Source organism: Hemitrygon akajei, chromosome 15 (assembly GCF_048418815.1).
Source record: "Hemitrygon akajei chromosome 15, sHemAka1.3, whole genome shotgun sequence".
NCBI classification, from domain to species: Eukaryota; Metazoa; Chordata; class Chondrichthyes; order Myliobatiformes; family Dasyatidae; genus Hemitrygon; species Hemitrygon akajei.
The window spans coordinates 3,277,872-3,301,857 of NC_133138.1; the positions used below are offsets into that span (position 1 = coordinate 3,277,872).

Here is a 23,986-nt window from a genome sequence, read left to right on the forward strand (position 1 = left end):
GCGAACCATGTACAACCACCCTTTGCCTTCTGTGGGCAAGCCAATTCTGGATCCACAAAGCAAGGTCTCCTTGGATCCCATGCCTCCTTACTTTCTGAATAAGCCTCGCATGGGAAACCTTATCAAATGCCTTGCTGAAATCCATATAAACTACATCCACTGCTCATCAATGTGTTTCGTTACTTCCTCCAAGAATTCAATCAGACTTGTAAGGCACGACCTGCTCTTGACAAAGCCATGCTGACCACCCCTAATCAGATTATGTCTCTCCAAATGCTCATAAATCCTCCCTCTCAGGATCTTCTCCAACATCTTGCCCACCACTGAAGTAAGACTCACTGGTCTATAATTTCCTGGGTTATCTCTACTCCCTTTCTTGAACAATGGAACAACATTTGCAACCTTCCAATCCTCTGGTACTTCTCCCGTCCCTATTGATGGTAGTTCATTTTGGTAGGTCAAATATGATGGCAGAATATAGTATTAATGGTAAGACTCTTGGCAGTGTGGAGGATCAGAGGGATCTTGGGGTCCGAGTCCATAGGACACATAAAGCAGCTATGCAGTTGACTTAGTGGTTAAGAAGGCGTATAGTGTATTGGCCTTCATCAATCGTGGAATTAAATTTAGGTGCCGAGAGGTAATGTTGCAGCTATATAGGACCCTGGTCAGACCCCACTTGGAGTACTGTGCTCAGTTCTGGTTGCCTCACTACAGGAAGGATATGGAAACCATAGAAAGGGTGCAGAGGAGATTTACAAGGATGTTGCCAGATTGGAGAGTTTGTCTTATGAAAATAGGTTGAGTGAACTCAGCCTTTTCTTCTTGGAGCGACGGAGGATGAGAGGTGACCTGTTAGAGGTGTATAAGATGATGAGAGGCATTGATCGTGTGGATAGTCAGAGGCTTTTTCCCAGGGCTGAAATGGTTGCCACAAGAGGACACAGGTTTAAGGTGCTGGGGAGTAGGTACAGAGGAGATGTCGGGTAAGTTTTTTACTCAGAGTGGTGAGTGCATGGAATGGGCTGCTGGCAACGGTGTTGGAGGTGGATACGATTGGGTCTTTTAAGGGACTTTTGGATAGGTACCAGGAGCTTAGAAAAATAGAGGGCTATAGGTAAGCCTAGTAATTTCTAAGGTAGGGACATGTTCGGCGCAACTTTGTGGCCCTGTTTTGTGTTGTAGTTTTTCTATGTTTTTTTCTGTTTCTATGATGATCCAAAGATCATCACCAGAGGCTCAGCCATCTCGTCCCTTCATGCACACATTTCCACTGTCACACTGATTGGTCCTATCTCACACAGCTCATCCTCTTGCTCTTCACATACATGTAGAATGCCATGGGGTTTTCCTTAATCCTGCTTGCTCTCCAAGGCTTTTTCTTGGCTCCTTCTGGCTCTCCTAATTTCATTCTTGAGCTCTTTCCTGGCACCCTTGTAATTTTCTAGAGCTCCAACAGTACCAAGTTTCTTGAACCTTTCATAAGCTTGTCTTGACTAGATTTTCTACATGCTTTGTACACCATGGTTCTTTTACCCTACCATCTTTCCCTGCCACAATGGAACATACCTATGTAGAACGCCATGCAGATGTTCCCTGAAAATTTGCCATATTTCTGCCGTGCATTTCCCTGGAACATCTGCTCCCAATTTATGTTCGCAATTCCTGCTTAGTAACATCATATTTCCCCCTACCCCAATTAAATGGTTTCCCAAATTGTCTGCTCCTATCCCTCTCCAGTGCTAATGTAAATGAGATAGAGTTGTGATCACTACCTTCAAAATGTTCTCCCACAGAGAGATCTGACACCTGACCAGGTTCATTTCCCAATACCAGATCAAGTACAGCCTCTCCTCTTGTAGGCTTATCTACATATTGTGTCAAGGAACCTTCCTGAACACACCTAACAAACTCCACCCCATCTAAACCCCTTGCTCTAAGGATGCCAGTCAATTTTAGGAAAATTAAAATCACACATCACAACAACCCTATTATTGCACTATTCCAGAATCTTCCTCCCTATCTGCTCCTCGATGTCCCTGTCACTATTGAAGTCTATAAAAAACACCCAGTAGAGTTATTGCCCCATTCCTGTTTCTGATTTCCAGTCACAGTAGACCATCCCTTCATGACTTCCTCTTTTTCTGCAGCTGTGTCACTATCCCTGATTAGCAATTCTACTCCCCTACCTCTTTTTGCCTCCCTCTCTGTCCTTTCTGAAATATCTAAAGCCCGGCACACACATCAGCCATTCCTGCCCCTGAGACATCCAAGTCTCTGTAATGACCACAACGTCATAGGTCCACATATTGATCCATGCCCTACTTTCATCCACTTTGTTTACAATACTCCATGCATTAAAAGAGAGACATCTCAAACCATTAGGCTAGGTGCATCTTTCCTCTATCATCTGCCTATCCTTCCTCACAAACTCCCTACAAGCTGTCACTACTTGTGTGCCAACTGCCCCATGCTCGTCCTCTTCACTTCCATTCCCACCCCCCCTGCAAATCTAGTTTAAACCCTCCCCAATGGCATTTGCAAACCTCCCTCCCAGGATGTTGGTTCCCCTCCAGTTCAGGTGCAACCTGTCCCATTTGTTCATGTCACACCTTCCCCAGAAAAGGTTCCAGTGATCCAAGAACTTGAAACCCTGCACCCTGCACCATCTCATCAGCCACTGATTCATCTGCTCTACCTTCCTGTTCTGACCTTCCCTGGCTCGTGGCACTGGGAGTGATCCGGAGATTACCACCTTGGAGGTCCTGCTCTTCAACCTCCTTCCTAAATCCCTAAACTTATTGCACAGGACCTCTACCCCCCTCCTGCCTACGTCATTGGTACTAACATGTACCATGATCTCCAGCTGCTCACCCTCCCCTTCAGGAATATTCTGCAATGGCTCAGAGACATCCTGGACCCTGGCACTGAGGAGGCAACACGCTATCCTGGCATCTCTTTTGCTGCTGCAGAATCTCCTATCTGTCTTCCTAACTATCGAGTCCCTTATGACTTTTGCTCCTCCTAACTTCACACTACCCTTCTGAGGCTCAGAGCTGACCACAGTGCTATTGGTCTGGCTGCTGCTGCCTTGCCCAGATAGGTCACCCCCCCTCAGCAGTATCCAAAGGGGTATACGTGTTGCTGAGGGGAATGGCCACAGGGGGACCCTGCACTGACTTCCTTCTCCCTTTACCTCTCTCAGAGTTCACCCATCTCCTCCCCGAATTCTGCACTCTGTGTGTAAACACCTGCTCAAAAGTTGTATCCATCAATTGCTCTGCCTCCAGGAAGTTCATCCAACTCCAGCTCTAGCTCCTTAATGCGTCTTCCATGAGCTGGAGTTGGCTGCCCGTCTCGCAGGTGTAGTATTCAGGGAGACCATCAGGTTCCATGAATTCCCACATCTGTTCCACTGCCACATCTGCCATCCTGCCTGCATTGCACAATGGGCAACCAAGACCAAATCCTCTAACCTGTTTCTTCAGCCTCAGCCTCTTCTTATCGAAGGCTCTTGAGTCAATGCCTGAAGCTCCTACTCTCACTGCTGGCCTGCTCCCAACAACGGGCACCCTGCTTGCCTCATCTGTACTTTTATTTAATTTGCTGTGCACTGCTCCCAATGCTGATTGGACCTCTTCTAGAATTGGTTTTAAAGCTCTCAATGGTCTGGGATCACAGAATCGTTTTTGTTTTATAATTCTGCTCAAACTCTCAGGTTTGTCCTGTCAGTTTCTTAAATTTAAACAATCTCCCTCAAAAGATGATTGGCAAGTCAGCATTTTTGAGCTATACTCCAAAAATGTGGAATTCAATAACTAAAACTATAAGGGATGTATGTTCAGTCGACACTTATAAACACCAGTTCAAAACCTATTTATTTAATCTTGCTTTTAACTAACATCTCTCTGTCTTTTAGTTTCATGGTTATTTTATTTTCATGTTTGTACTTCTATCTCATTGTACAGCCGCTTGAACTACATCATCTGATTGAAAAGTGCTCTATAAAGAAAGTTGTTATTATTATTTGTGTAAAGAAGTTCCTACTAAATCTTTCCCCTCTCCCCTTACACGGTGCCTTGACAACACTCCCCAGACACAAACCTCACCTGTTCATAAGCAGCAAGACTCAATATTGACCCATTGCATCGCTGTCCCTTCTCCTTCCAAGGTCCCAAACTCACCAGAGACCCTGTCATACTTGAGGTCTTACATCCTGAGACCATAAAACATTGGAACAGAATTAGGCCATTTGGCCCATTGAGTCATGTCCAATTTATTATCTCCCTCAACCCCATTCTCCTGTTTTCTCTCCATTTGAAGATTGCAGAGAGACATTGATAGGATGCAGAAGTGGGCTGAGAAGTGGCAGATGGAGTTCAACCCAGAGAAGTGTGAGGTGGTACACTTTGGAAGGACAAACTCCAAGGCAGAGTACAAAGTAAATGGCAGGTTACTTGGTAGTGTGGAGGAGCAGAGGGATCTGGTGGGGGGGTAGTACATGTCCACAGATCCCTGAAAGTTGCCTCACAGGTAGATAGGGTAGTTAAGAAAGCTTATGGGGTGTTAGCTTTCATAAGTTGAGGGATAGAGTTTAAGAGACGCAATGTAATGATGCAGCTCTATAAAACTCTGGTTAGGCCACACTTGGAGTACTGTGTCCAGTTCTGGTCGTCTCACTATAGGAAGGATGTGGAAGCATTGGAAAGGGTACAGAGGAGATTTACCAGGATGCTGCCTGGTTTAGAGAGTATGCATTATGATCTGAGATTAAGGAAGCTAGGGCTTTACTCTTTGGAGAGAAGGAGGATGAGAGGAGACATGATAGAGGTGTACAAGATATTAAGAGGAATGGACAGAGTGGACAGCCAGCACCTCTTCCCCAGGGCACCACTGCTCAGTACAAGAGGACATGGCTTTAAGGTAAGGGGAGGGAAGTTCAAGGGGGATATTAGAGGAAGGTTTTTCACTCAGAGAGTGGTTGGTGTGTGGAATGCACTGCCTGAGTCAGTGGTGGAGGCAGATACACTAGTGAAATTTAAGAGACTACTAGACAGGTATATGGATGAATTTAAGGTGGGGGATATATGGGAGGCAGAGTTTAAGGGTCGGCACAACATTGTGGGCCGAAGGGCCTGTATTGTGCTGTACTATTCTATGTTCTATAACCTTTGAATCCCTGACTTATAAAGAATCCATCAACCTCCACTTTAAGTGTGCCCAGTGACTCGGCCTCCACAGCCACCTGTGGCAACAAATTCCATAGATTCACCTCCCTCCAGCTAAAGAAATTCCTCCTCATCTCCTTTCAATTCTGAGGCTGTGCCTTCCGGTCCTAGACTCCCTCATTCTAGGAAACAACCTCTCCACATCCACTCTTTCGAGGCCTTTTAACATTCAAAAGGATTCAGTGAAATCCTCTCCCCCCAACTCATTCTTCTGAATTCCAGTAAATACAGGCCCAACATCTTCAAACTCTCCTCATTGGACAAGCCTTTCAATCCCAGAATCATTTTCACGATCCTTCTTTGAACCCTCTCCAACATCACCACATCCTTTCTTAGAAAAGGGACCCAGAACTGTTCACAATACTCCAAGTGAGGCCTCAACATCACATCCTTGCCTTTTATATTCTAGTCCTCTTGAAATGAATGCTAACGTCACATTTCCTTCCTCAGCACAGCTTCAACTTGCAAATCAACCTTTAGGGAACCCTGCACAAGGACTCCCAAGTACATTTGCACCTCCGATTTTTAATTTACTCCTTGGAAAATAGTCTACACTTTTATTCCTTCTACCAAAGTGCGTGACCACACACTTGCCGACACTGTATTCCATCTGCCACTTTGCCCATTCTCCTAATCTGTCTAAAGTCCTTCTGCGGCCTTTCTACTTCCTCAAAACTTCCTGCCCCTCCACCTATATTTGCATTGCCAACAAATTTGGCCACAATACTATCAGTTCTGTCATCCAAACCATTGACATACAATGTAAAAAGAAGTGACACACACAAAATGCTAGAGGACCTCAACAGGCCAGCCAACCACTATGGAAAAGAGTAAACAGTCTACGTTTTGGGCCGAGACCTTTCATCAGGGCTGGAAAGGAGGGAGAGAGAAACCGGGGAATTATAGACCAGTTAGCCTGACATCGGTGGTGGGGAAAATGCAAGAGTCGGTTATCAAAGATGAGATAACAGCACATTTGGAAAGAGGTGAAATCATCGGACAAAGTTAGCATGGATTTGTGAAAGGAAAATCATGTCTGATGAATCTTATAGAATTTTTTGAAGATGTAATTAGTGGAGTGGATAGGGGAGAACCAGTGGATGTGGTATATTTGGATTTTCAAAAGGCTTTTGACAAGGTCCCACACAGGAGATTAGTGTGCAAACTTAAAGCACATGGTATTGGGGCTATGGTATTGATGTGGATAGAGAATTGGTTGGCAGACAGGAAGCAAAGAGTGGGAATAAACGGGACCTTTTCAGATCTGTTTATATGACCTGCAGTACAAAGATTTTCGCTATAAACGTATGAGATTCTGCAGATACTGGAAATCCTGAGCAGCACACAGAAAATTCTGAAGGGAATCATCAGGCCAGGCAGAATCAATCGAAAGGAATAAACAGTCAACATTGTGGGTTGAGACCCTTCATCAGGACTGGAAATGAATGGTTTTAGCCCAAGATGGTCAAATATTTCCCTCCATAGATGCTGACGACATGCTGAGCTCCTCCAGCGTTTTATGTGTGTTTTCCACTGTACATGTGACAATGACAAACCGATTTACCAATTTACTGCATAAGCATCAAGAGCAAACAGAGATATCAGCTTTCATCCCTATCCTAGCTTTCCCAGATTAGCCAGACCTGAGAGAGAGTCTCAACCCACAACATCGACTGTCCATTTCCCTCCATAGACACTGACTTCCCCTGTGTTTGAGGTGTTCAAATTTCAAAGCAGATATTTGTCACCACACACTCAGTTTGCTTAATATCCACAAACCCATCCACCTCTCTTTGGGATGAACTCAGTGACTGACCCTCCATGTCTTCAATTTTTTTCATATGCTGAGGCTTTATAAGGCATTGGTCAGACCACATCAGGAGTACTGTGAGTGGTTTTGGGCCCCTTTTTTAAGAAGGGGTGCTCTGGCATTGGAGAGAGTCCAAATGAGGTTTATAAGAATGATCCCAGGAATGAAAGGGTTAATGTATGAGGAATGTTTGATAGCTCTGACTCTGTACTTGTTGGAGTTTAGAAGAATGGGGGGGGGGGGAGGATCTCATTGAAACTTTTCAAATGTTGAAAGGCCTAGATAGACTGGATGTGGAGAGGATGTTTTCTATAGTGGGGGAGTCTAGGACCAGAGGGCACAGCCTCAGAATAGAGGGATGTCCCTTTAATACAGAGATGAGGAAGAATTTCTGAGACAGAGAATGGTGAATCTGTGAGTTTCCTTGCCGCAGACGGTTGTGCAGGTCAAGCCACCGAGTATATTTAAAGTGGGTTGATTAGTCTGGGTGTCAAAGGTTGTGAAGAAGGCAGGAGAATGGGGTTGAGAGGGTTAATAAATCTCTGTGGTGGAGCGGACCCAATGAACCAAGTGGTCCAATTCCGCTCCTGTGCCTTATGGTCTTCAGAATCAAAGATCCACTGGATTCACCTCCCTCGTCTGAAGAAATCTTCCTTCACTTTAGTCCTGGGCAGTCATCCCTCACTCTGAGGCAGAGAGCACACTCCCAAATTCCTCATCGTTTCTGTATCCAGCCTGAGCCATCCTGTAAGGATTTTATGTGAACAACTTCAGCAGAGGGGTTAAAACTCATCAAAACCACAGATTCCTCACATATCTGTACCAATCATCACCCAGACAGTATCTGTCTGAGAGAATCAGTATGCAACTGGGAAGTTAGAATAGGGAACTGACATTACAGGAAAAACACCAGCACAGACCTCCACTGATATCATCTGAAATTCAACTATGTTGGAATTAGAATTGGTTTTATTATCACTTGCACATGTCACAAAACTACTACAGCTACTGTGGCACAAATACTGCTTGGGGCATCAGAGTTCATTGTTCAATTCTGCTTCCTCTAAGGAGTTTGTATGTTCTCCCTGTGACCGTGTGGGTTTCCTCCCTGATGCACCATCAATAACTCACTCTGAGACGTAAAGGCGAGATATCGGTTTTTATTGACTGGAAGAAGGAACAAGCAATGAGTGACCACCATACTACATCCTGGAGACTGAGAGGCCGGGCTCAGACCTCTATCACCTTTATACAGGGGTCTGTGGGAGGAGCCACAGGAGCAGTCAGCAGGGGGCGTGTCCAGACAGGTATATGTAGTTCACCACACTCCCACATTCCAAAGACGTATGGTTGGCAGGTTAATTGGTTGTAAATTGACCTGTCATTAGGCTCGGGTTACATCAGAGGTCGCTGGACATTGCGGTCTGTTCCTCACAGAATCTCTAAGTAAATAAATAGTATTAGTTACAGTGAGAAATGTGTAAGAAATTAATAAATAGTGAGGAACTCTGAGTGTGTGTCTTCACGCTCCTGTACCTCCTCCTCGAAGGTAGCAATGAGAAGCGAGCATGTCCTGGGTGATGAGAGTCCTTTATGATGCATGCTGTCTTCTTGAGGTGTCTTCTTTTGAAGACGTCCTTGATGCTGGGGAGGACAAAGCCTATGACAGAGCTGGCCGAGTTTACAGCACTTTTTCCAGTCCTGTGCAATGGCCTCTCCAGACCAGTTCGTCATGCAACCAGTTAGAATGCTCTCTAGTACACCTCTGGAAATTTGCATGAGTTTTCAGAGAAATCCCAAGTCTTCTCACGCTCCTAATGAAATATATAGTTGCTGTCTTGTCTTTGGAATTGCATCAATACATCGGGCCCAAGATAGATCCTCAGAGATGTTGACATCCAGGAACTATAAACTGCTCTCCCTTTCCACTACTGATCCCTCGATGAGGACTGGTGTGTGGTCCACTTTCTGAAGTCCACAGTCAATTCCTTGGTCTAATCGACGTGGAGTGCAAGGTTGTTGCTGTGTCACCACTCATCCAGCTGGTCTGTCACATTGCTGTACGCCTCCCCGTCACCACCTGAGATTCTGCGAAGACCCTCCACTGTAAGGTGTACCCTCTGGAAGGCAGAGCATTGTCCCTAAGACACAGACTCATCAGCCACATGCCTGCCAGTTCATCAGCGCTGACATTAATAGATGTAACGAGTTTCGACCAGGGCTGATGCTATTGGGAACAGAGGCGCAGACAAGGGAAAATAACAACGCAGGTGGCTGCAGAGAGTTGTGGACACGGTCCAGTCCACCAGAGAATGGGGCACTCTATCTAACTGGCCACCTCAGAAAAGCAGATACCATAATCAAAGACCCCACCCACCCCAGACACTCTCTCATCGGGCAGAAGATACAAAAGCCTGAAATCACATACCGCCAGACTCAAGGACAGCTTCTACCCTGCTGCTGTGTGATAAAGGTGAATTCCTGACCTCTCAATCTCCATCATCATGGATCTTGCACCTCATTGTCTGCCTGCACTGCACTCTCTCTGTAACTGTAACACTTTATTCTGCATTCTGTTACCTCAATGTACGCTTATATGGAATATCTGTCTGGATGGCATGCACACTAAACACAGAACATCATAGACAGCACTAGAACAGGCCCTTCAGCCCACAATGTTGTACTGAACCAATCAAATGACCAACTAAACTAATCCCTCTGCCTACACAATGTCCACATCCCCCCATTTTCCTCATATTCATGTGCCCACCTAAACGTCCCTTAAAAGTCTCTGAGGTATCGCCTCTACCACCACCCAAGGCAGTGCATTCCAGGCACCCACCACTCTCTGTGTAGAAAAACTGCCCCTCACGTCTCCTTTGAAATTATCCCCTCTCACCTTGCATGCATATCCTCTGGTATTAGACATTTCAACTCATGGAAAAAAGATATTGTCTGTCGACTCTATCAATGCCTCTTATAATCTTATAAATCTCTATCAGATCTCCCCTCAGCCTCCGCCATTACAGAGAAAGCAATCCAAGTTAGTCCAACCTCTATTACAGCACATACCACAAAATACTGTGGAGACCAAGTCATTGGGTATATTTAAAAAGGAGGCGGATAGGATCTTGATGAGTCAGGGTGTCAAAGGTTACAAGGAGAAGGCAGGAGAACGGGGTTGAGAGGGGTAATAAATCAGCCATGATGGAATGGCAGAGCGGAGTCAAAAGGCCAAATGGCCCAATTCTGCTCCTAAGTCTTTTTGGACTGATGGGTCTCCAACCTCCTCGACATAAGCATCTTCTGGTAAGTGTCTTCTAAAGTTTTTCAGGGTATCTCAGTCCATGTGTCAATAATAAACCAATCACCAATAACAAGGCAAAGGTCAGCAAATTAATCTTGGGGCCATTTCAAGTGGATTTGCATTAAAAGCAAAATCAGAAAATGCAGGAAACACTCAAAAGATCAGATCACACCTGCAGGAAATGAGCAAATGTTTCAACACTGTATCTCTTTCCCCAGACTCTGACTGACCTGCTGAATATTCCTGGCACTTTCTGATTTTAATTTAGATTTCCATCATCTGCAGTTTATTTGATTTTCACTTTTTAAATTAAAAGTGTGAAAAGGTGCTGAACTGTTCTGATCTCCATGATAAAGATGTGCAGGAGAAGGTGCTGAAGAGATCTCCTGGGCTGGAAACTGAGTTGTAACATTGAATCTCCTAGGCCGAGTTTCGAATATTCTGGTGGCTGTGACTTCAATTCAAATCTAATTCCTTGTTTTGGGACATTTGGGTTGTGGGAATTGTTACAGAGGTTCAGGTAACCCCGGCCTGGAGACACACGAGATCCTGCAGATGCTGGAAATCCAGAGCAACACAGACAAAATGCTGGAGGACGGTCAGGCAGCATCTACGAAGAGGAATGAAGAGTCACCCTCACCCTCCACACCTGCCTATCTTGCCCCTTCCACCTGGATCCACTAATCACCTGCAAGCTGTGTAGGCAGAATTGATTACTGTTCGATGTTCTAAGCTCTTGTTCCACCCTTTCCATCTCTCCTCTTTTTAGCCTTGAATGAGAACTTGAAATGTCAACTGTCCACTTCCCACCACAGCTGCTGTCCACTGAGTTCCTCCTTCCCCACCTGGGTCTGGAGATCAGCCACGTTCGTGGGATACTACCACCCCAAACACTGGAGGGACTGGAAAGGAGGGGGTGAAGCCAGATTAAGAAGGTGGAAGGAGGACAAGCTGGTAGTTGATAGGTAAAGTCAGGTGGGTGGGGAAGGGGGATCAAGTGAGAAGCTGGGAGGTGAAAATTGGAAAAGGTAAAGGGCTGAAGAAGAAGGAATCTCATTGGAGATGAGAGTGGACCATGGGAGAAAGGGAAGGAGGAGAGGCACTGGGGAAGGTGTTGGGCAGGGGAGAAGAACAGAAAGAGGTAAGAAGGGGGCAAAGCGGGGAATTGAAGAAGAGGTAAGGGGGAGTGGGGAGAAATGACTGGAAGTTGGAGAAATTGATGTTTATACCATCAGGTTGGAGGCTACCCAGCTGGAATATGAGGTGTTGCTCCTCCAAGCTGAGATGGCCTCATTGTGGCAGAAGAGAAGGCCAAGGACTGACATGTCAGAGTGGGAATGGGGAGAGTGAAATAAAATGGTTGGCCACCAGGAAATCTTGGAGGGAAGGGTTAGATTGATCTTTGAGCCTAATGGCCAGTACTGTGCTGTAATGTTCTGTGTCTAATGTTCTGCTCTACTTAAAGAGACATGGGCCAACACAGGCAAATGGCTCTAACTCAGGAAGGCAGGTTGGTCATCTTCCCTCTTCTCTTCCAGTCATGATGAAGGGTCTCGGGTTTTATACCTCTCTATAAATGCTGCCTGAACTGCTGAGTTCCTCCAGCATTTTGTGTATTTTGCTCTGGATTTCCAGCATCTGCAGAATCTCTTGTGTTTATTATTACACAAGGATTATTTATTACTGTGTTCATTAATTGATTGATTATTGTAGCTTATAGTTTTTTATTATTATGCATATTACTGTACTGCTGCCACAAAAGAACAAATTTCACAACTTGCATCAGGATAATAAATCTGATTATGATGACCATAGTGGTATTTACTGATAAGCTTGTGTCTCTGAGAAATGTGCACATCGGGAACGCTATTCCAGTGCCAGGGATCTTGCCGAAGTTTGTCCGTCCGTCCTGTGAATGCTTGTGTTTTCTCCGGGTGCTCCGGTTTTCTCCCGCAGTCCAAAGATGTACTGATTAGTAAGTTAATAGGTCATTGTAAATTGTCCTGTGCTTGTTCTGGGGTTTATAGATGGGTGGTGTTGCTGGGCAGTGCGCCTCACTGAGCCAGAAGTGCCTGTTCCATGCTGAATCTCGAAATAGATCATTGTGCGGCCAGGGCTCGATGGGCTAAAAGAGTCTGTTACCATACCATATCTCCAAAGAAAATACATTTTCAAATAATTAAATTCTACTGGAAGACTTTGCAACTTAATAAAAACTGATGGCTCAATCCTTTGAAAAACTGAAGGGATGAGCCGGGATTGGGATGAGATTGGGGAGTGAGAATAATTTTAACTCCAAACAAAAAGACTGGAGTGTGAGGTGCATTGCAGGAACTCCTGGGGTCCCTGCCCGTCTCTGTCCTGAGCCGTACTCATCCCCACACCCAGTTACAACCAGGCCTTCCTGAAGTTGCAACATCTCAGCAGATGTGCACGTTACCTCAGAGAGACCAGCTCATCGGTAAACATCACATCAGAGCAGACAGGACAGGCACAAGTGTGGCAATGCTGCTGCTCGCAATGTGGTCAGGACTGCTGATGTAATCTGCGAGGCGAACGAGAAGTGAGGCTAAGAAATGGGAATTGAAATTGTGACTATTTTTGTATGACACTTATCTAGGTGCTGGTTTATTTGTGAAGACCCAAAGCATTTTCAGACAGCTCTTGGGCAACTGGAAAAATGGGCTGAAAATGGCAGATGGAATTAAATGGTCTTGCACTTTGAGAAGACAAACCAGGGTCGGAGTTTGTGAGCAGTAGGGCACTGAAGAGTGTGGTAGATCAAAGAGGTCTGGCAATACAGATCTGGAATTCCTTGAAAGTGTCATCACAGATAGGTACAGTCAAAAAGCAACTCTATGACACTCAGCTTTTGACTCATCTCAATCACGTTGCCCTCTGATACGCAGAGACTGGATCTCTGCAAGTCTGCATGTATATAAGCAAACAGGCATGGTGAGGGAGGGTCACACTGTGGAAGGGGTGGTACTGAGGGTGGGTCACACTTTGGGAGGGGAGGTACTGAGAGAGAGTCACACTGTGGGAGGGGTGGTACTGAGAGAGGGTCACACTGTGGGAGGGGTGATACTGAGGGGGGTCACACTGTGCGAGGGGTGGTGTCAATATACAGATGCGGAGTAGAGAGCACCCTAACAAGTTACATCACTGCTCGGTACGGAAACTGCACTGTGGTGGACAGGAAGACTCCACAACAGGTTGTCAAAACTGCCGAGTGCATCCCCAGCACCTGCCTACCCACCATCAAGGACACGTATACTGAAAAGGAGTAGTAACATCATGAAGGATCCCAGCACCCTGCTCATGAACTGTTTGTCCCACTCCCATCAGGGAGGAGGCTACGTAACATCCACACCAGGACCAGCAGATTCAAAATCAGTTACTATCTCCAAGCATTAGGGCTGATCAACACCTCCTCCCACTAACACACCCCTCCACACCCCCAGCCACCACTACTTTATCATTTCCTGTCAGTCACCTTACATACAGACACTCCTGTGCCTAGTGTCACTTTATGGATGTACAATCAATATACGTACATAAGCTATCTAATGTATTTATATTTTTTGTGTCTTTTTAAGTATTGCTTTCTTTATCTTTTGTGGGTTTTTGAGCTGTATCGGGTGCAGAGCATCAATTACTTCATTCTCCATTACACCGGTGTGCTGGGAGTAACAATAAACGGTCTGGAATCGCAAAAGACAAGTAATGGAGGAGTTTGCAGCCTGAACAAATGAACTTTGTTCAACAAGATGCTCTTCCAGATCAACGTGTTGAGGGACCAGCCAGGGGAAGGTATTCCAGACCTGATTTTGTCCAGTGAGAAAGTGTTGTTGTCAAAAACACAAGCGATTCTGCAATCGAGGAAATCCAGAGCCACACACACAAAACACTGGAGGAACTCAGCAGGTCAGGCAGCATCTATGGAGACGGAATAAACAGTCAGCATTTCAGGCTGAGACTCTTCTTCAGACCTGGAAAGGAAAGGATGGGGTAGAAGCTAGAATAAGACTGTGGGGGAGGGGGGAGAAGTACACACTGGGAGGTGATAGGTGAGACCAGGTGAGGGGGAAGGTGGGTGGGTGGGGAGGGGGATGAAGTGGGACACTGGGAGGTGATAGGTGAGACCAGGTGAGGGGGAAGGTGGGTGGGTGGGGAGGGGGATGAAGTGGGACACTGGGAGGTGATAGGTGAGACCAGGTGAGGGGGAAGGTGGGTGGGTGGGGGAGAGGGATGAAGTGAGACACTGGGAGGTGAGAGGTGAGGGGGAAAGTGGGTGGGTGGGTGGGGGAGGGGGATGAAGTGAGACACTGGGAGGTGATAGGTGAGACCAGGTGAGGCGGAAGGTGGATGAAGTGAGACACTGGGAGGTGATAGGTGAGACCAGGTGAGGGGGAAGGTGATGAAGTGAGACACTGGGAGGTGATAGGTGAGACCAGGTGAGGGGGAAGGTGGGTGGGTGGGGAAAGGGGGATGAAGTGAGACACTGGGAGGTGATAGGTGAGACCAGGTGAGGGGGAAAGTGGGTGGGGGATGAAGTGAGACACTGGGAGGAGATAGGTGAGACCAGGTGAGGGGGAAGGTGGGTGGGTGGGGGAGGGAGATGAAGTGAGACACTGGGAGGTGATAGGTGAGACCAGGTGAGGGGGAAGGTGGGTGGGTGGGGAGGGGGATGAAGTGAGACACTGTGAGGTGATAGGTGAGACCAGGTGAGGGGGAAGGTGGGTGGGTGGGGAGGGTGATGAAGTGAGACACTGGGAGGTGATAGGTGAGACCAGGTGAGAGGGAAGGTGGGTGGGTGGGGAGGGGGATGAAGTGAGACACAGGGAGGTGATAGGTGAGACCAGGTGAGGGGGAAGGTGGGTGGGTGGGGAGGGGGATGAAGTGAGACACTGGGAGGTGATAGGTGAGACCAGGTGAGGGGGAAGGTGGGTGGGTGGGGGAGAGGGGGGGATGAAGTGAGACACTGGGAGGTGACAGGTGAGACCAGGTGAGGGGGAAAGTGGGTGGGTGGGTGGGGGAGGGGGATGAAGTGAGACACTGGGAGGTGATAGGTGAGACCAGGTGAGGGGGAAGGTGGGTGGGGAGGGGGATGAAGTGAAACACTGGGAGGTGAGAGGTGAAAGGGGGAATGTAATAGGAGAGGAGAGTGGACCATGGGAGAAAGGGAATGAGAAGGGTAACCAGAGGGAAGTGATAGGCAGGTCAGAAAGGAAGGGGGTAAGAGGAAAACCAGAATGGGGAATGGAAAAATGGGGAGGAGGGAGAAAGTACAGCAAGTTAGGGGAATCAATGTTAATGCCATCAGATTGAAGGCTACCCAGACAGAATATGAGGCGTGTCAAGACGTCTTTGGGGAAAACTGATCATAAAATAAGAGGATCTGACAATGACTTTGAAAAAGCAATCATTCAAAGTGAAACAATGGAATGAAATTTAAACAGTGAGGGAGACAGATCAGACTGCAGACGCTGGGGTCTGGCACAACACAGAAAGCTGGAGTTACCCAGCAGGTACCCTACGGAAATGGATGTTTCTGGGAGAAACCCTTCACCTGGATTGGACAGCAAAGGCTGGAGAACACTAACCGATTCCTGAACCGATCACTTGTATGATAACTCAGAGCAGATTGATAAAGTGGTTAAAAGGTGAATGGTGTGTTCGTTAGTCAGGGACTGAGTTCCAGAGCCATGAAGTAATGTTGCAGCTCTATAAAACCCCACTTGAACAACACGTGTTCACTTCTGGTCACCTCGCTATAGAAAGCTTTCGAGAGGGTGCAGAGGTGATGTAGCAGGATGCTGCCTAGAATACAGACCATGTCTCATGAGGACAAGTTGAGTGAGCAAAGGAGGATGAGAGGTGACCTGATCGAGGTGTACAAGATGATGAGAGGCATCAATCGAGTGGACAGCGAGTTCTTTTTCCCAGGATGGAAAGGGCAATATAAGGGAGCACAGCTTTCAGGTCAAACAAGAGAACATTGGCAGTGCAGGAAATCCAAGCAACACACACAAAATGCTGAAGAAACTCAGTCGATGTACAGTCGGTATTTCAGGCCAAGACCATTCGGAGTCATGCCAAAGAGTTTCGGCCCAAAATGTCGACTGTACTCTTTTTCATCGATGCTGCCTGGCCTGCTGAGTTCCTCCAGCATTTTGTGTGTGTATAACTTTAAGGTGACTGGGAGAAAGTATGGGGGATATCAGAGGCCCTTCTCAATAACCTGCATTCCAAAAGCAACCACTCCTTATAACTCACTGATGGGAACAGTTAATGAAACAGGCCTTCAGACCATCTAGACTGTGCCAAACTATTTCAATTATTCTGAATATACCAGAAGTCTCCTCAAGTAAGGGCAGAATATCAAAATGAAACAGTTGCTATAAATTTGCTAGGGGTGTCGAGACCCCTAGGAGACAGAGATGTGGCTGTAGGGACCCCTCACAGTTCACAGGAGACACAGGTGTGGGTGTAGGGACCCCTCACAGTCCACAGGGGACAGGGGTGTGGGTGTAGGGACCCCTCACAGTCCACAGGGGACAGGGGTGTGGGTGTAGGGACCCCTCACAGTCCACAGGGGACAAGAGGTGTGGGTGTAGGGACCCCTCACTGTTCACAGGGGACAGGGGTGTGGGTGTAGGGACCCCTCACAGTCCACAGGGGACAGGGGTGAGGGTGTAGGGACCCCTCACAGTCCACAGGGGACAGAGGTGTGGGTGTAGGGACCCCTCACAGTCCACAGGGGACAGGGGTGTGGGTGTAGGGACCCCTCACAGTCCACAGGGGACAGGGGTGTGGGTGTAGGGACCCCTCACAGTCCACAGGGGACAAGAGGTGTGGGTGTAGGGACCCCTCACTGTTCACAGGAGACAGAGGTGTGGGTGTAGGGACCCCTCACTGTCCACAGGGGACAGAGGTGTGGGTGTAGGGACCCCTCACTGTCCACAGGGGACAGAGGTGTGGGTGTAGGGACCCCTCACTGTTCACAGGGGACAGGGGTGTGGGTGTAGGGACCCCTCACTGTCCACAGGGGACAGAGGTGTGGGTGTAGGGACCCCTCACTGTTCACAGGGGACAGAGGTGTGGGTGTAGGGACCCCTCACAGTCCACAGGGGACAGGGGTGAGGGTGTAGGGACCCCTCACAGTCCACAGGGGACAAGAGGTGTGGGTGTAGGGACCCCTCACTGTCCACAGGGGACAGAGGTGTGGGTGTAGGGACCCCTCACAGTCCACAGGGGACAGGGGTGTGGGTGTAGGGACCCCTCACTGTTCACAGGGGACAAGAGGTGTGGGTGTAGGGACCCCTCACTGTCCACAGGGGACAGAGGTGTGGGTGTAGGGACCCCTCACTGTTCACAGGGGACAGAGGTGTGGGTGTAGGGACCCCTCACAGTCCACAGGGGACAGGGGTGAGGGTGTAGGGACCCCTCACTGTTCACAGGGGACAGGGGTGTGGGTGTAGGGACCCCTCACTGTCCACAGGGGACAGAGGTGTGGGTGTAGGGACCCCTCACTGTTCACAGGGGACAAGAGGTGTGGGTGTAGGGACCCCTCACTGTCCACAGGGGACAGGGGTGTGGGTGTAGGGACCCCTCACTGTTCACAGGGGACAGAGGTGTGGGTGTAGGGACCCCTCACAGTCCACAGGGGACAGGGGTGAGGGTGTAGGGACCCCTCACAGTCCACAGGGGACAGGGGTGTGGGTGTAGGGACCCCTCACTGTTCACAGGGGACAAGAGGTGTGGGTGTAGGGACCCCTCACTGTCCACAGGGGACAGAGGTGTGGGTGTAGGGACCCCTCACTGTTCACAGGGGACAGAGGTGTGGGTGTAGGGACCCCTCACAGTCCACAGGGGACAGGGGTGAGGGTGTAGGGACCCCTCACTGTTCACAGGGGACAAGAGGTGTGGGTGTAGGGACCCCTCACTGTTCACAGGGGACAGAGGTGTGGGTGTAGGGACCCCTCACAGTCCACAGGGGACAGAGGTGTGGGTGTAGGGACCCCTCACTGTTCACAGGGGACAAGAGGTGTGGGTGTAGGGACCCCTCACTGTTCACAGGGGACAGGGGTGTGGGTGTAGGGACCCCTCACAGTCCACAGGGGACAGGGGTGAGGGTGTAGGGACCCCTCACAGTCCACAGGGGACAGAGGTGTGGATGTAGGGACCCTTCACTGTTCACAGGGGATAGGGGTGTGGGTTTGAAGCCAGATATTGGGGCCTGACAAATCGGGGTTTCAAGATAAACCTGTTATCTTTCTCAAAGGCATAAAGTCAAACTGATGTTTATTTGATATTTTTTGGAGATGCAGCACAAAACAGACCATTCCAGCTTTTCACACAGCAACCCTTGACAACCCCTGATTTAATCCTAACCTAATCAGAAGACAATTTACAATGACAAATTAACCTATTAACCGGTACGCCTTTGGAAGGAAACCGGAACACCCAGTGGAAACTCATGTGTCCATGGGGAGGAACATAGAAACTCCTTACAGAGGAAGCCAGGATTAAACTCTAACCTCTGACACACTAATCTGTAATAGCATCATGCAAACGTCCACAGAATACTGCACAGGTGTAATGAAAAACTTACTTGTCACAGCATCACTGGCTCTCAGAGCATCAGATAAACAGCAGTCACTGGAAAAAGTATAAATCAGAGATAAATAATATGCAAAATGAAGCATGATAGAACGTAATCAGAACAAGAAGTCCCAGTGTTGCTGTACTTGAGCTTGTACCAGTTGGTTCTACAGCGAAGTAGCTGTTCCTGAACCTGGTGGTGTGTTACGCTTTGCTTTCTGTGGCTTCTCCCGAGAGGAGCCAAGGGGAGATGTGCTGGCCTGGATGGTGATGACGGGTGTCACTTTCTCCTGTGGACACTACCAAAGGTGGGCAGGGACGTGCCTCTGATATATTGGCATGAGTCCATCTCTCTCTGGAGCTTCTTCTGTTCCTGCGTATTCGGATTGCCATACCAGACCATGATGTAACCGCGCATTCAATGTCACAGTGAGGAGTTATGTGAAACATTGACCGAGTTTCGGAGCCTTTGCTTGGGGAAAAGAAAGTTCTCTCAACAATCTTTCAGCCACTTCTTGTCCACTTCCAGAGTTCCATTTTTCACTCGAACCCAAGTATCAGTTGCGTCTGAGAGGGGAACCGTTCGTGGCAACGTGCACCGCCCTCTGTGACAGCCTCTCGGTGACCGTGACATGGCAGTCTCCGCAGGGAAAGGTCAGTTTGAAGTCTATTCTCCTTTTCTCCAGTAGAGCAGTAGGAGGGAGACCCACACCAGTGCTGGGAGCCTCCTTCCATCTGCCTGGGGTTACATGGGACCTGGTCATTGGCCAACTCACTCACCTCACTGGGAAGGGCTTTTACAAAAGACCCTCTCATGGAAGCTTGGCCAGAACCCTCCATTATAAGACCAGAAGACACTGGATTAGAGTGAGGCCATTCAGCCCATCAGGCTATTCCACCATGGCTGAATTTTTTTCCTATCTTGTTTTCCCCATATTCTCCTAGTAATCTTTAACCTCTTACTCATCAAGAACCCATCAAGCTTTGCCTTAAACACACCCAATGACCTAGCCTCCACAGGCCTCTCAATGAATTCCAGAGTCACCGCCCTCTGTCTAAAGAATTCCTCCTCATCCCTGTTCTAAAGGATGTCTGTATCCTGAGACCGTGCCCTTTGTGCCAGTCTCCCCCACTACCGGAAGCATCATCTCCATGTCTGATCTCTCCAAGCCATCCAGTAAATGGAAGGTGCAAATCTCTCTCTCTCCCCCCCCCTCTCTCTCTCTCTCCCTCTCTCTCTCTCTCTCTCTCTCTCTCTCTCTCTCTCTCTCTCTCTCTCTCTCTCTCTCTCTCTCTCTCTCCCTCTCTCTCTCTCTCCCTCTCTCTCTCTCTTTCTCTCCCCCCCCCCCCCGTTAGCCCTGATTGAAAGAGGATTCAATAGGTGGGGGAGCATGGGTGATGTGGGAGGGGATTCAGTGGGTGGGGAGGGTCAGTGACAGGGAAGAGTGTCCGTGGGCTGTGGGAGGGGATTCAGTGGGTGGGGAGGGTCAGTGACAGGGGAGAGTGTCCGTGGGCTGTGGGAGGGGATTTGGTGGGTGGGGGGAGTCAGTGATGGGGGAGTGTCTGTGGGATGGGATCAGTGGGTGGAGAGAGTCGGTGAAGGGGGAGAGTGTCTGTGGGAGGGGATTCAGTGGGTGGGGGTAGAGTGTCTGTGGGCTGTGGGACGGGATTCAGTGGGTGGGGGGAGTTGGTGATGGGGAGAGTATCTATGAGCTGTGGGAGGGGATTCAGTGGGTGGGGTAGAGTGTCTGTGGGCTGTGGGAGGGGATTCAGTGGGTGGGGAGGGTCAGTGACAGGGGAGAGTGTCCGTGGGCTGTGGGAGGGGTTCAGTGGGTGAGGGGAGTTGGTGATGGGGAGAGTGTTTGTGGGAGGGGATTCAGTGGGTGGGGGGAGTCAATGACAGGGGAGAGTGTCTGTGGGCTGTGGGAGGGGATTCGGTGGGTGGGGGAGAGTGTCTGTGGGCTGTGGGAGGGGATTCGGTGGGTGGGGGGAGAGTGTTTGTGGGATGGGGTAGGATTCTGACTCTTGGACCGAGTGCTCTGGACCTCCCTCCTGATTGGACAAATGCTGAGATCCATTTGTAACTGCATTTTCCCTCACCAGATTGTCGATTCGAAAGAAGAGTTATTTTTTGGGGATAAATTCAAACTAACCTCAAAGCTACACATTCGGAATGTGAGCCAGAACGATGCTGGGAACTACACCTGCCTGCTGGAGGGGACAGAGGACGGGGAAACTGTGGAGCTGCGGTCCGTCTCCTCACTGCATGTTATTGGTAAGGGTGTCCATGACTGACTGCGGACGGCCCAGATCGGGAAAACGTTATCAGCTCACAGCCACTCAGAGGGTGCTGAGAGCGCGGAACGAGCTGCTGGAATGTGGGTTTGATGTTGATGTTTATTTACTTATAGATACAGTGGGGAACGTGCCACCCCTTCGATCAACCCACCAATTTAACCCTAGCTTAATCACAGGGCAATTTGCAATGACCAATGAAGCCACCAGCTGGTCTGTGGACTGTGGGAGGAAGCGTGCTCACACTTCTTACCGACAGCAGAGGAACTCCAACGTCCTGGGCTGAAGTGGGTCGTACTGACGGTGTGCCTCTGGGAGAAGTTTGGATCGGTACATGGATGAGAGGGGGTATGGAGGGTTCTGGTCCAGGTGCAGGTTGGTGGTGCTAGGCAGAACAATAGTTTGGCATGGAGTAGATGGGCCAAAAGGCCTGTTTTGGTGCTGTAGTGCTCTATGTCTCTGTGAAGAAGCTCCTTCTCATATTCTAAAATGTTTCACCTTTCACCTTTAACCCATGACCTCTAGTTCCCTTCTGACTCATCTTCAGTGGAAAAATCCTTCTTGCATTTACCCTATCTATACCCCTCATAATTTTGTACACGTCTCTCAAATCTCCCCTCAATCTCCTTTGTGCCAGGGAATAATATCATAACCTATTCAACCTTTCCTTATAACTCAGGGAATAAAAGATTAAATTCAGATCCAGGGCACCCATGGGTTCCTGCTGATGTCCCCCATAAATGACACCCTCAAACAACTCCAGAAGACTGGCCACAAAACCTTTACTTCAGAGTCAGAATCAGGTTGATTATCACTGACATATGGTGTGAAATGTATTGTTTTGTGACAGCAGCACCGTGCAAGGTATAAAATATTTCTAGAAGTTACAAATTAAAAAGTGCAGAAAAGGAATAAACAGATAGCCAGCACGGACCATTCAGAAATCTGAAGCAGAGGGAAAGAGGCTTTTCTTAAAATTCTTCAGGCTCCTGCTCCTCCTGATGGTGGTAATGAGAAGAGAGCATCTCCTGGATGGTGAAGATACTTCGTGATGGATGCTGCATGGCCTTGTAAAGGCATCCTCGACGCCGGGCTTCTGGTGCCCGTGATGGAGTTGGCTGGGTTTACAACCCTCTGTAACTGTTTCCGATCCTGTGCCGTGGCCCCTCCATACCAGACGGTGATGCAACCAGTTGGCATGCTCTCCACGGTACATCTGTAGAAATTTGCTAGAGTCTTTCTTGACGTACCAAATCTTCTCAAATTCCTATCGAAATATAGCCACTGTGCCTACTTTGTGACTGCATCAATGTGTTGGGCCTCAGAGAGGCTGACGTCCAGGAACTTGAAGCTGTTCAGCCTTTCCATCACTGACCCCTCAATGAGGACACCTATGGATCCTTTTCTTTCACTGTTACAACTGTCACACAACATTCCAGCATCTTGGCTAATATATAGAGCAGAGAACATAGACCAGTACAGCACAGGAATGGCCCTTCGTTCCACAATGTTGTACTGAACCAATTAAATTAGCAACCAAATGGGCCATCTAAACGTCCATATCCTTCCGTTGTCCTCACATTCATGAGCCCATCTAAATACCTCTTAGTAGTCTCTAATGTATCTGCCTTTACCACCAAGTTTGTCCAACCTCTCATTATAGCACATGCTCTCTAAGGTGGGCAGCATCCTAGTGAATCTCTTCTGCACCCTTTCTAAAGCCTTTCTTTCTTTCTTTCTTTTTAAATCTTTTTATTAATTTTTAAGCAAACATAAATGAAACATGAATACAAAGAGTTTGAGAGTACATAGTTAATAGTTTAAGTAGACATTCAAATATATAATAATCAATATATATAACCTCCCAAACTCATAGTATTTATGAACAAAAGAAATAAAAAGGAAAAAAAAAACAAAAAAAGAGAAGAAAAAAAAACACTAACCAACATGGGCCATTGCATGATGTCAGATATATACAGAAGTGCCAATAACTCTGAACCTCCATCCAAATAATTAAGGATAATAAAAGTGAGGTTTAGGAAAAGACAATTTAACTCATATGAAAATGTTGAATAAATGGTTTCCAAGTTTCTTCAAATTTAACTGAAGGATCAAAAACAACATTTCTAATTTTTTCTAAGCTCAAACAAGAGATAGTTTGAGAAAACCACTGAAATATAGTTGGAGGATTAATTTCTTTCCAATTCAATAAAATAGATCTTCTAGCCATTAATGTAACAAATGCAATCATTCGTCGAGATGAGGAGGATAAACGACTATTATCCACCATTGGTAAACCGAAAATTGCAGTAAAAGGATGCGGTTGGAAATTGATATTCAGAACTATTGAAATAATACTGAAAATATCTTTCCAGTAATTTTGCAAACAAGGGCAAGACCAAAACATGTGGGTCAATGAAGCAACATCAGAATGACATCTGTCACAGGTTGGATTAACATAAGAATAAAATCGAGCAAGTTTATCCTTAGACATATGAGCTCTATGTACAACCTTAAATTGTATTAGGGCATGTTTAGCACAAATCGAAGATGAATTGACTAATAGTAAAATTTCTCCCACTGCTCAGTGGATATAAGACAATGAAGTTCTTTTTCCCATTCCTTCTTAATTTTTTCTGATACTTCTGGCTGTATTTTCATGATCATATTATAAATGACAGCTACTAAACCCTTTTGACAAGGATTCAGAGCTAAAATTCTTTCCGTAATGTCCAATGG

General features: G+C 47.6%; 1 protein-coding gene across 1 annotated transcript in view; it reads left to right on the forward strand.

Moving 5' to 3' along the window:
• LOC140739104 (macrophage colony-stimulating factor 1 receptor-like) overlaps nucleotides 1–23,986 on the forward strand; it is a 108,585-nt gene that overhangs the window by 21,526 nt on the left and 63,073 nt on the right. The window contains exons 2-3 of the mRNA XM_073067063.1: nucleotides 19,482–19,606; nucleotides 21,056–21,227. Coding sequence (XP_072923164.1) covers nucleotides 19,482–19,606; nucleotides 21,056–21,227 — 297 coding nt within the window. The remainder of the gene's footprint in view (nucleotides 1–19,481; nucleotides 19,607–21,055; nucleotides 21,228–23,986) is intronic.